Here is a 14,263-nt window from a genome sequence, read left to right on the forward strand (position 1 = left end):
TCGAATTCCAATCTCTAATTCGCAATCCTCAGTCTCCAATATGTTCTCCAATGTCTGCAAGTTTAATGCTGTTAAGGTGGTTCTTCAGTAAATCGAGTTATCATAGAAATGTCTAATTTTTTTATACAATGAAGTTGAAGTACCGAAATTGATGTGTGTAAAATTCTACGGTAGATTAATGATGAAATAAGGGAGAAAAAGATGTGTTGAAAATGTAACCTTTCACGTATAATTTAGTGACAGATAAGGCTAGCAGAAGCTTCTTTGACTAACACAAATTTTACCATAGACTTTTCTCAAAAACAAGATTATAATAGTTAAAAAAAATTATGATTTTAATGATCACAAAAAAGTAATTGGTCAATGGCCATTCTGGAAAGATATTTACGTGCATAAACTTGCATATAAATTTAACTTCGAAAAGTAGATATAATCTTATTTCATTTTCGTTCGATAAAGATACAGCTCTTGATTTATTATCATATGTTCCATACTGTTTCATTAAGATATGTACGTAGTTTTAATATTTTATCCAAATTATGCAAACATTTGTAATTTTGGGTGGGACCTGGTGAGGCACCTCAAATTTTTGGAACTTTACTAAAGAACCACCTCAATACATCAGTTCTTTTTCATATGAGAAACAAATCAGAAGGACAATCGGCTTTCGTAAAAATATCGTTCACATTTGCACGGAAATTTACTCGGACACTGAGTATCAAACTTTCTTCGATATACAGCAGTAACCAGTCCCGATGCGACAAGAATACAAAATACGGCTATTTTCCGGAAAGCTGTTTCATGAAATTCTGAAAAGGTAGAAAATATATACGGTAAACTATTACATAGAGTATTTCTTCCGCGAACTCACTTGTCAGCGAGGTCATGGCAATTTGTACCGACTATAGTTGGTGATTGATATTGACGGCGGCTAGTTTTTCAACAAATGGCTCGCATTTTTCTATACATTATGTAAACTGATTATAAGACCCGACATTGCATTATGCAGCAATATTAGATTATAAATCAATTATTTCCTGTTTTGTAATTTTACATTAATTTTCAAAAATATTTTTGCCTTTTTTCATAAAGAGAAAATTGAGACATAACAAATATCTGAACCCAGATTGCTAATAAAAAGTCACACCTCTGTCGTCGCAGAAACGCGACGTGTCCTGATAATCTCGCCGTCAACGCTCGCGTAAGTTATTGATCACCGACAGTTATTGATCACGACGGTAGTTTTATGAGTCCCTCCTTAGGGTAATTTCGATGCTGATGTAAGCTTTTGTTACTAACACACATATACTACTTTTTTCTGTAAACAGAGTAAATGTTTCCAACAAACTAATTAATTTGTTTACAAATCTGCCCATTAGAACTTTCTATTTATCTTCTTTAAAATGCATTCCGGTTATGATAGCTGCATCGTTATAAAGACTTATTATTACATCGTAATTCTAAAAGTTTTGGTATCTCGCCAAGAACTGACAAGAATTATATTTATATGTACGTATATATATAACATGTGTGTACACATACGTGTCTATGTAAAAACATTTATAAATAGTCATAACGCTGTTACAACGTTTATAGTTATAACGCTGTGTAATCAAGCATTTCAATCTCTATTATTATCTGCAAAAGTTTTTTTTATACCTATGTCAAGACAATAAATCATACAACTTGCTAAAACAAAAAAGAGAATATACGCTAAATACATCAAAAAATGGAATAAATTTTCTTTCCCTCAAAAGTCAAATAAAGAGTAGTTAGTAAGCTTGGATAAGTATTACTAACTCAGTGGCTATATACAAAGTATCTTAGCCGAAGATAAGCTAAAAGTCGTCGTGTTCAAAAGACAGTACAAAAACTTAGCGAATCATTATTGCATTGTGTTTTAATCATATTTGGATATTTTCGTGAGTTTAAATAAAAAAATTAAGACCTTTTAATTACATAAATATTTAATAAAAACATTAAAGATATATATTTTTTAAATAAATCACGTGAAATTTTTAAATTTATATTAAAGATCATATAAATTACATTTTATTATATTTTACTACACGAAAGAATAGAATTATAGTAAATATTGTCCTACCTCGCGAATATGTTATAGATTTGTTTTTGAAATAGGGCACGTTTTATCTTTAAACGAATGAAGACCTCTCGCAATCGTGTGCGAGATACACGTAAATTGTTCTAAAATTATATGCAAAAAACAAGCATGAGATCGATGCGATATCATAAGAGCAAACTCAGCAAGTAAAAATGTAGTCTTTACGGTGAATAAATTTACCAGACACAAAGGAGAGAGAAAAAGAGAAAGAGAGAGAAAGGGAAAATACAAAAACTCCACTATAAAGAGGAAAATCATGGGACTGTAGTCAAATTTCACATCTGGCGAGTGGATTTAATCTGGTAAATGGAAAACACATTCCACAAATCGCATTCGCTGCATTTCGATGCGCTGCCAAAAATACAATTTAGTCACTAATGGTTATGATGTAATTCGATTTCGAATAGCGATATATTACACGTTCCTTTGACCACGTTCGAATCAGTTGTCAGTGACAGTTAATGGAATGCATTATATATATGTCCAACCGATGCGTTAATATCATATATGCATGTTTACAAACTCATGCGATATATTTGGGCGTTCGTTTAATTAATTACATTTATAATCCCTGAGCATACCCATGCTATAGTTATGTGTTATATAAATATGTATATTATAACGAATTATAACCGCAAAACAATAACTATAATTGTTCAGAAACAATTTTATTTGAAAGTAAATAAATGCAAACATACAAAAAAGTCGTTTATTATTTGTAGCGAGATGTCACTTGTATTTGCTATAATAATATTTGTAAATTGTAATTTTTTTAGTTATTTGTAAAAAAGAATGAAAATATAAAGGAAAAGGGAAAGAACACATTTAAAAAAAAACATACTTTTATTTTTATATAATCAGTTATTACACCGAAATTGCATTTTAAAATTAATACAAAATTTAACACTGAAATTTTTATAATTCAAAATATTAAAATTTATTTTTTGAATAATTTCGTTTTTTAATTGTGCCGTTATTGCAACAAATAAGTGATATATAATCCTAAAGTTATCAAATAAAATATAATAATAAGTCTACAAAAGTCTATGGCTTTCCTAATAGCGTGCAATATTACGTTAGTCATTACGCGTTATTGTGACGATTTAGCTCTTCATTAAATGACAAAAAGGCGCAAACAATAAAGGCAACAGACAGAAAAGATATATAATCTTACTTATCTGAATAATTTGAGAAATCTTAACGGAGCACGAATCGTCGATTTAATGTGCTAATTCTGCAAAGTCCGATATATGCCGCTCCTAAGAGATATTTATATCCTTATTGCCCCCATTTTATCACAATCGGGTGATTATTTTCTCATCAGCGCAACGTATCGATGCTTATATATTAGAGAAAAACATTATCGCAAAGGGATGCTACCTATTAAACATTTTTTTTAAATAACAATGTTCTACCAATGCCGTAAACATTCGTGCAATATGTCTTTGGCTTTTTCTCTTTCAGCCGGTATTTACACAGATCCCTAGAGTGATCGTAATTTACGGCGCGTTTTCATCGGGAATCTCTTGAGCAATGACCGGGCCAACCGACTTCCTCTTAGATAGACCACTGACATTCAACTGCGGCACGAAGCAATGTTCCTCGTGATAATGGTACACATCGATCGCTCTAAATTGTCGAACATCGAGATGAACACCCTACCCTGTCGATCGCTTGTGGTATAGATATGAGGTAGAAAAGTGCAGAAATTTTGTTACCAAACTCATCTATTCCAATGTTTTTATATACTCTTCGCTTGTTTTCATTGACATCGTGCAATCCCGTTTTAGCATTTTATCATGAAGTACATAATTGAGGGGACATTTCAGAGAGGATAAAATAAAATTACATAAATAATTATCGGTTATCGATGTTATCAAATCGCTTTAATATGGTGTTTAAACAATTATGTTAAAAGTAATATATTATCGGTGTTATCAGTTCGGACTCATTGAACCATTTCGAAGGATATAACATTTAAGCGGCTACGTTAGAGAAGTAAAAACAATTGGTTCACAGAGAAGAATTGGTCCATAGTAATATAAAACAGCGCGGAATAACAGTATAGTATAGAAGTATATAAAAGTAACAGGATCTACTTCAAATATCTCTTCCTATTCCGAAAGAAAGATGTGCTATTAACTTGGAAGATGTTAGCCGCTTTAATTTCGTAGTGTATCACTTTCTGACATCCAGATCGTGTGTCTACTATTTAGGTGTTGTATAAATTATTGCGATAATCAAGATGAGTTAGTTTTTGTTCTGTTTCTTTGGCAGAATGCAATCATTGTTGTAATAGACGTGTGTTTAAGAAAATATTAATAAAAATTTTCAAAAAACTTGTTCGCGATTCGATCGATTGCAGAAAATCTGTAAGAAAATATTTTGATAATATAGTAACTATAACATAAAAGCTATGCCTTAAGTTTTTTGTGTATATCTAGATATACAATAATTATCTATTGTAAACTTATTGTAATTATACCATAATGTCACTGGAACTTTTGCAGTAAACGTTGCCTGACGTGAATACATAATGTCAATTTAACGGGTTATCTCAAGAGATATAAGGTAATGACATCACGATCTTTATTATGAAAGAAATAAGAATTATAAAATTCTGAGATGCAATATATAAGATAATTTAAATATTAAATTATATAAAATTGACATGCATCTATTTTCAACGAACAGTTTTTCCATAATAATTATACTTTTTTTATAACACGGATTCTTCTTTTCAATATTTAACTGAATTAGATATAATCGCTAATATTTTACTAAATTAGATTATCGTTAAATTTATCCGTCGCTTTGATATATTTTAATAAATTTGCAAATTACAATTTGCACTTCGCGCGTGTAATACATGTCCTATTAATCTAATTACAAATGTGTTTGATGTTCAATAAATTCCTGAAATAAACGCGAGGATGCTTACTGCTCGGTTTTCATCTGTCAGCTACATATGCCGCTATTGCGGCCAAATTACACAAGTTAATAACGAATAATGAGATGTATGTTAAATTTCTTGAAATTCCCAGGCAAATATACATGCAAATCAGCAGATAACTACAAGGCAGGCCAACCAGGTGAGGTAGGTAAACAAGCAGAGGAAGCGAGGCAAGCAGGTCAGGCAGGTATGTAGGTTTTCTTTTCTATGACCTGCGAGCAGAGAGGACAGAAAGCGTGATAGTTTGAGAGGGAGGCTGGAAAACACGCGCAGGCGTCTCCGGTGCCCTCCATCGTGGCGCCTCCACCCTCCGCGCACCCCTAACGCCGTCGACTCACCCTCGCTCGGGTGCCTTCCTCGTCGCTCTCCTCTCCTCTCCACCGCCTCGGAGCGTTGCTCGTTGCGCCTCGGTCAATCCGCGAGCAGTATGGCGCTACGCGCTCTGGCACGGCAACGTACGTAGCCGTCACGTCGTTCACCGTGTATCCGTGTACCCGTTGAATGACGAACCACCGCGTCCCTGACAGGGTAAATCCGCGCGCGAATTACGGTTGTCAATCTCGCGCAACTGGGTCGCTTTTTCGACGTCCCTAGGAAGCGGGATCGCAAACAAAGGGTAAGAGACCACATAGTGAAAAAGGCTCTGCAAAATCACGGTGAAGAGAAAACGATCTAAATTTTGGCGAAGCAAATTTTAAAAGGCGACGCTAGTTAATATGCAACCGCGTGCATCGCATCCGGCCCGACGCTGGCCGTAGACAACGCCGGATAAACGTGCTCCAGTAGCGCGTTGCGACGAGTGGCTTCCCTCCACAACGTGCGGTAAATGATCAGGCGATCGAGGATGACAGGCTCCTCGACAGTTATCATCGATATCGGTATCAGTAACGCCGATACGGCGACGATCGGAAAGACAACGACGAAGGCGATGTTAATTACGACTTTTTCGATCGGTCTCACGTGTTCGCGCGCCGCTTAGAACATCGATATGACATTTAAGTCTCGAACGGTCTCGTAAAAAACTGTCAGGTTTATAGAAAATTTACTGGAGAGTGCAGTGAGAGGGTACACGGAGGGACACAGAGCTTCAAGCAGCCACCAGCTGATCGTCGATAAATACGACGAGCGCGCGGCATGTCCCTCATCAATTAACACCGCGTGTTCACATCTCACGTTGGTAATCTGTGGGTGATCATCCCTTGGACTACAATAGAGCGACCAATTTGCAAGATGGCATGTCCATTCTCTAGCAGACGCTTCAAACTAACCCACAGAGATGATAGCAGCAGGGAAGGGGACCATCGCAGGCTCGCGAGAATCAGACAAGATGAACGAGACATTGATGTCCTGCGACAATCATCGGTTCAAATAACGTCGTCGCTTTTAGGAGAAGATGGTGACGACCTTGAGAACACACAGACACTTAATCTGAAGCACCTAAGAGCCGCGGTGACCCTCTTGACTAACCCTTCGGTATTAAATAAACGATGATTTTATTCCTTCAGCTTTCGCTATTGTCGCATACACTATCCTTACCTCGCCTCTCATCGCAGCGTGCTTTACCACTGTTCAGCATGCACTTCTTTAGCATCTTAATATCTTCTTTATTGACGTGGTAGTAAAAGGTACGAATAGATGTTGCATGCCTTGTTTCAAGCTTTTAGATGAAAGTGGAGACCTGGAGAAATACCGCGTAAGAAATAATTTTAACGCGCGAAGGATCAGCCGGCTCTTGTACGGCTTTTCTCTCGATGAGTTCAAAGTCGGATTAGTGGAGGCGGTAACACGCAATTGGTTCCATTCGCCCGAGGTTTTATTCTACTTTGTCGTCTATATATACTCGCCTTTGTTTGTGAATTTCTTTCTCTACCCTTGTCAGCTTTAAAACCGGTATACCGCGGATTTGAAGTACTGAGTTCCATTTTCAAAAGACGGTAACGATTATGATAAATGAAACGCCAAATTGGGGTCGTTTTAATGTGCAATAATCTGCGCGTCGAATTTATATCGACCTAAATATCGGCACAGATAAATTGACGTTCGTCTTAAAATTTAATTGGCTGCGTTCTAAAGAACGCGAAATAAATTATATGGGTCATAAATAATTTACTTTAATATTCCGCATTGTTTAATAGTCCGCAGTAAAATTAATTTCGTTGCCCTGCTACCGGGCTACATACATTGGTAATAACATGCGTTTTTGTTTAATTATTATTCATAATAGACTGCACAAACTCCCACATTCTCTTCCAGTTGTATAGAAACCGCTATCAAACTTTCCATACGATAAATGCGCTCGCGGCTACCAGAGATCACCATGGGAATCGGAACAGTTTTTCATTGAGAACTGGGTCAGAAATATGTAATAAATCCCAACGAAAAGTTTCCTGCCGTCGCTGTTAGAGAAAGCGGGAGTTTCCAAGTTCCTCCTCCGCGCGGAAGCAAACCACGTTAGCGACTCACGCGAACGGCCAATGTTTTCAAACCTTGTCTTGCGAAGGTATAGAGCTTCTTACTAAAGCTTTTTGCATTAAACTTTGGCACGGAAAGTCTTGTCTCTACCACTAATATGTACTTCTTTGATCATGCTTTCACGTTCCTTTTCTCATAGCTTTAGAGCTTACATGATAAATTACGCAATAAGCAACTTGAGAAGATATGAAACATATTATTGATGTTTATTACAGATACAGAGCCTTAGTGCTTTCGTTAAAGTCGTCTTAGATAGTCATAAATAACAACTTTTTACACAAAACAAATCGATATCAGTTGGTAAATATTTTCTCTTTACGAAGAGATAAAATTATACTTTTCCGATACTTCTTAAAGGACATATATATCCGGCGGGTTAGGTCGTACAAGTATTATCATCAAGATAGTATCGGCCACTTCTGATTATCAAATTGCAGCAATTTGACGAGTTTTTCCACTATTCAATTACGTTGGATCGATTCCCTTCGCATGATCGTATCTAGTTAGCAAATGTCATTGATATTTCAGGGAGTTAATAGCAGATTAAGGAAGATGAGAACGTGGCACTTAGGGTGATAACGGCGTGTGCAAATCCGAGAGGTGTTGAGCCGTATACACGACCCACTATCAGCATTCGATATACAACGAGTGAAGTGGAAATGAATAGTTTCTCGCAAGAATAGGCACGGAACGTGACGCGAAGCTCATATTAATGGATGAAATCGAACGTGTTTCAAACAATACTTGTTGACTACATCGTTATATTATAATTTCCTAGAAACGGCTCCTTTTCGTGAAAAAAAAAACGGATTCTCCGTTTTTCTAAATTCTACTATTGAATAAATATGTTTAATTACTTTTCTTGTTTTAAATAGATAAAATCGTACTAGAAAAAATTTCTGGATGAAAATGAACAAATCAGAAGATTTTAATCAGAATTCAATTATTTCAACTAGAATAGGTTCAATCAGAAAAATTTGATTTCTCCATTTTTAACTAAAATTCCAATTAGTATAACCAGACTTTTTTTCAAGTGCAAGAGAGCTAAAATGAACGCAATAAAAGTCTCGTGAGAAGTACTTTTTTACCATCTTCCTTTCTGCGATTGGTATCTCTTATATAAAATATAATTGGAGAAAATCTTGTGCTAGGTTTAGAATACATGAAATTCTGGGAACGTCGTATATTGGGTTAGCACCGCCTGGATAAATATTACTGAGATGGAAATTCGAAGGAAGAAATCAGAGGTTTTCATTATTGATTGAACTTTTGTGGAAGTTCAAGCGAGACAATGGATCGTGAAGCGTGAGTTCCGTTTAATTCACGTGATGCTATATATAAAACAACGTCTCTAATATCGCTTTCTAATTGACAAGTGCGTCGGAAAATTTCCAATGACTGAAACTTTCGTCTTCAATGCAGCGCATGGCGGCACGTCTCCGTATCTGTGGGTATAGTTCAGTTATTCTATTAAATCCTTCTCTTTGAGCTCGACGTAACAGAGTAACACCGTAGCCCATTAAATATGGCTATTTGAAAATTATAATTGCAATTTGAAAATCCGATTGCCAATTCGCTGTAATGCAGTTACGGTTGGAGTTTCAATTTCAACGTTTGCAATTGTGCGATATTCTGGTACCACCGAAAATCAATAACGCGTACAGAATTCATTCCTAAATGAGGCTGAAATTTTGTGATACGAAGATGGCGCGGTCACAAAAATACGTTCGCTTAAAAACTATAATTTCATTGTCGAGGAAATCTAACGTTCTTGTTTGCGTCGTAATTGTAAGTTCTTGGAATTGTACGTTGTTCATAGATTTTTTTTTGCAAAAAATCGACAGGCCACGTATTTCGAGATGACGTAGAAACGAGTATTCGGCGCGCGGCTTCGAGCTAAAAGGGTCAAGAGCAATTAGTCTAGGAGGGTAGAGAACACGAGATTGCTTTGCAACGTGTACACACAGCCGAATATTCCTTCGTTCATCTCAAACACTGCTTGATATAGCAAACGGTTATTTACTAAAGCGCATGAATAAATGACCACGAAGGGCAAATGTTACGAATCGCTAATTGTGCCATGGAAAACATATTCTAAAGCGGACAAATGCCACAGATCCGGAGTAGGGGTCAGGAGTTATTAGTCCAGTAAAACGCAGCCTAGTGCAGTATGCGACGTCTTTCTACAAGCTTCCGTTTTAATCTTTCTTAATGAAAAGAGAGATCTTTCCAAGGACGTTCCAAGATATTTCTGGTATAATGGATGTCATTGCGAGCGGTTCTTCATCGAAGAGCCGATATTTTATGGTAGCTTCTCACCAGCTCGGCATGACGCGAACATTAAAAAATAAAATCCATATATATCGTATATACAAACCATTATGTCGATATGAGGGGAATTAACACAGCGCGTAAAAAAGTAGGTGTATCGAATAACTACGTATATCTATGCATATGTGTGTGTGTGCGTGTGTGCGTGTGTGTGTGTGTGTGTACAGAGGGAAAAGGTGCTGTAAAATCGGAATTGGATTTTACGAGCACAATACCTGCGCGCAACGCAGCGCGATGGTGAAAAAGGCGGATTGCAAATTCCAAATGCAATTAATCTAACGAGCGGGATATCAAGGTATTGTTTCTGCAGTTGTCTTTCGACTATCCGCACGGCCAATTATTCTTTTTTCTTTTTTCCAACGCCGTAGAAGAGCATAAGACGAGCAAAAATGCGGTGCCGTTCAATGAAGAAATCAACGAAAAAGAGGTACTTCGCCGGAGAAGTACGGTACAATCACTATTTCCCCGCTTGCCGGAGCATTGAAATTTGTGCATTGAAATGTCGAGAAATTCCTTTGTGCATCTAAAAGAGCTCCTCGTAAACGAGCATTAAATAGATTATCCCGCCTAATCCCGTGAGCAGCGGTATTAAACGAGCCATTTCTAACGGTGGCTTCTTAAATGCCAGCTGTGTCGTGAGAAATGCCCGTTTGCAGTCCACGAGAAACTTCAGTAGCACGTAACTCACTTATCGTGCTTGACCCAATAATGGTGTACCTCGATCGTCAGTTCGGCGTTAGAAGCACTATGATGTAGGTATCATGCGGCTTGCGTTAATCGAGAGATCGGGAGTTGATACCGGGCGTGGATTGAACGGCGTTTTACCTCACGCGGGAAATTTACTAAAATAATAACGTAATATCATCGATGCAGACATTAATTACGATTTAATAAACGTCGCGTCGTCCCGGGAAATGACGAGAGAAATAGATATATTCGGATTCGATGTCCTGCGTTTTATTAAATTTCACTCGGATGCCGGATGCGGGCGGATATTTTTAACACTATATTTCTACGTCGAATCATATCGCTCGTAACTGATGCGTGATAAATTAATATTTCACTTCCATATTGAACTTCCTTCTCTTTCCTGCGAATAGCCGTTGTTCATCCGACATAAATATTGCGTATAAATTCACGGGAGCATGAATGTAATTGCTACGATAACTGACGTTGTATCATAGCACTTTGGAACTTTAAGCACAGAGGAAAGTCCATACGTGTACCATTACCTGTCGCATGTACCAAGTTGAAATTTAGCATGCACGTGGAAAAGGACTGGGATAAAGCGCTGGGAAATTTTAATTACACGTGCAAGCTTGAGGCATTAGTAGGAATTATCGGGTATTACTTAATAGAGATTACATACATATAGATAATGTACATTTTTTCAATCAGTGACTTAAGCTTCGATCTCCAGAAGATTATTCGGGGTAACGTGGCGCAAGTATATTACTGCAAAGCACGGGTATTATTATGAATTACGAAATATAATATGATCCATTTATGAGAAATTAGTGTCTGATATTCGGAAGTATGACTAGATACTAATATAGAGGAGAGTAAGGAAATTGTGCGAGCACCTAAAGGAAAAGTTGAATAAAACCTATCATTTATCAGTTGCAGAAATTTTCATTTAAAAAAATTACTTTAGTTATTTAGTTTTAAACTATAATAGTTAACATTTATATAATTATCAATATTAATTATAATTTTAAACAAAAAACAAGGCTCTTGACATTCGGAATTACTCGCTGTTTACGCAGGGATGGAAGGGTTTCGTTTCTTATTTAAAATTATAATTTGTATTTATCATATTGTTTTAATAATATATGAATATTAATTATTGCGTTTTAAAGCCAAATCTTTGAATAAAGGTTCCATAATTCATAAATGATTGTCGCCCTGTTAAATCTATAGTATCAAATTTAATCTAATGTGAGTCGCCACTGCTCCTACTAAGTATATAGTTATTTTTTATTAAAATAATAATTAAATTTGACATTATATCGTGTCAAATTGACACGATATAGTGTCAAAGTGACACGATATAGTATCAAATTAACACGATATAGTGTCAAATTTAATTATCTTTTGGTATAAAATAACGATATGATTGAGTGGCAGCAATGACGACTCTCATTAAGTTAAATTTGACACTATAGATTTAACAGTGCGGCTTTAACTTTTTTCTCAGGTAATAGCAATTACTTTACATTTTCGCTTACATAAAAAATATCGAGAAAACGTGTAATATTTATCTTAAATAGCCTTCTACTTGTGTTACAGTGTGGCAACGAACATTTATCGGATTATTATTGGATACAAGAAATGAGAAATTATCACTACTCTAATACTCTGAAATAATATCATTTATGTTTACCCTATGTTTGTAATTCCTTTATTCTTCCCTACATTTGATATAATACAATATATTTTTGTAATATATATTTGATATAATATAAGTTTGTAAACGTAACTCATGACGAGAACATTTCCTAAATGAATTGCAGCTTACCAGAACTTAATCATGTTCGTTGCAATACAAAATTCGCTCTTCAAGAGCGATCGATACATCCCGTCGTTTCTGACGGCACTTCCAACATCGTCGGGTAATCGTAAGGGTCGTAAATGCAGTTCCGCCGTACACCACGCTACCGTCTACCACGCTATCGCAATGTTATGGAAATGCCGCGATCGATTTGATAGATTTGCATAACACGCGTGTTACCCTCCATACGTTTTTACGACGGGCCACTCGTGTGATAGATGATCCTCATTGCACGACGCTCCTCGTACGTGAACGAATGCTTCTGAGAAGCGCAGTTCTTCCAGGGACTAGCTCTGGATGCTTTCGGGGCCATTACGGCGAGAAATATGCCAGATCGATAAATGGTCGTAGATACTCTTTCGTATATCTCTTTCTCTCTTGAATAATTTTAAATGAACGTAAGTGGAAATGTAAAATCAAATAAAATTTCCAGTGGCACCTTGAAAATTATACAGAAATATGTTTTTCTTCTAGAAAATTTAATAAAACCTCATTCTCTCTCTCTCTCTCTCTCTCTCTCTCTCTCTATCTCATAAACATATTTGTTAAGTTCAGGCTTAACTAAAAATTTTGTATTTTCTAGTTTGCCAAAGCTTTGCACATACGAAATAAATATGTTTGTATTTTCTCCATTAAAAAGCACAAACGTAAACATTATTGTACATCGGATGAATTTTTGAAGTAATTTATATGCCGGGCTCACATGTGTTTATCTTTATCGGAACATAAATACTGAAGCGCTACGCTAGGGAGAGATTCAACTTTTATCAAATCGTTGCAATGTCTGCCTCATACGGAAAATCCCAACAGGCAAACAGTAAATCTATCGTATTATTTTTATAGAATTTGCCATTCAGTTCTATTTGCTGGGGCACGCTTCATGGAATGGAAACAGTTCATAGAACATTTAATGTTAGTACAGTAATATATATCTATATACATACGTATTTAACAATATTAATACACACAAATCATTCCTCAGGCATCTCCAAAGAAAAGGATTCCTCTTTTCGCTCCATTCAAAGACTGCTATTCATTACTACAATACAAGTCCTTTATGACTAATATCTTTTGTACTTATCTTATTGTGATTATTCTTGTATTAGTGAGTGTTTCACTAAATTCAGAAGTTCGTTATGTAAGTTGTATCTGTTTAACTCGATACGCACACGTACCATGTACAAAAGTCAGATATTACGGTTTCATATCTCTGGAGGGTTGCATATGATATTTTGCTTGACGTGAGGAAAACACGCGCCAAGAAGCAACAGAGAAATACCGTAATCTTGTAACATCTCTCAAAGTTGGCCAGAAGAAGATGGAATGGATAAGCAAAATATAATTCGACGTCGCATCTCGTGGTATTACAATGACGCAGTACCTCGTAAAGCGTTATAACAAACAATCGTAATTTTGTTTACCAGCCTTCATCTAGAGATGTATCCTTTTGATGCAATTGTTCCTCTTCAGCAATTTGTTGGCATGTTGTAGAGAATAAAATTTTGTTCATTATTTCACAAATGCGTGTATTCTCTGCATTGTCTGCACTGTCTGCAGTATTTCCTTCGACTCTCAAATGTGCAAAAGTTCAGCACATTGTGTTCAAGAATTCCTTTCTTGATAAAAACGACTGCTAAAAATATCGCTCATCGGTCGAGTTTAAAACCACGAGCTTCATAAGACTACGCGGTCATTTCCACAAAATGAAAAGATTTTCAGTGTATCTTAGTTTAACCATGTGGCATACGTTTTTACCAAGCTGTCGGATCTTCATTAAAGAAACGTTAGATACGTTTTACGTCAGGGACGTGCACGAGATTAATCCTTTTTCTCG

At 36.2% G+C, this 14,263-nt stretch overlaps 1 protein-coding gene across 3 annotated transcripts in view; it reads left to right on the forward strand.

The window, feature by feature from the left end:
* Positions 1-5,509: 5,509 nt before the first annotated feature.
* The window catches only part of Gycalpha99B (guanylate cyclase 1 soluble subunit alpha 2), a 29,141-nt gene continuing 20,387 nt past the window's right edge, over positions 5,510-14,263 (forward strand). For 2 of the 3 annotated variants that reach the window (XM_018506572.1, XM_018506573.1), the window contains exon 1: positions 5,510-6,548. In XM_018506572.1, the coding sequence (XP_018362074.1) occupies positions 6,306-6,548 (243 nt within the window). In that variant the 5' untranslated portion in view covers positions 5,510-6,305. The remainder of the gene's footprint in view (positions 6,549-14,263) is intronic. The other variant, XM_018506574.1, reaches the window with a different exon arrangement.

The sequence above is a fragment of the Trachymyrmex cornetzi genome, unplaced genomic scaffold, assembly GCF_001594075.2.
Source record: "Trachymyrmex cornetzi isolate Tcor2-1 unplaced genomic scaffold, Tcor1.1 scaffold227, whole genome shotgun sequence".
Lineage (NCBI taxonomy): Eukaryota > Metazoa > Arthropoda > Insecta > Hymenoptera > Formicidae > Trachymyrmex > Trachymyrmex cornetzi.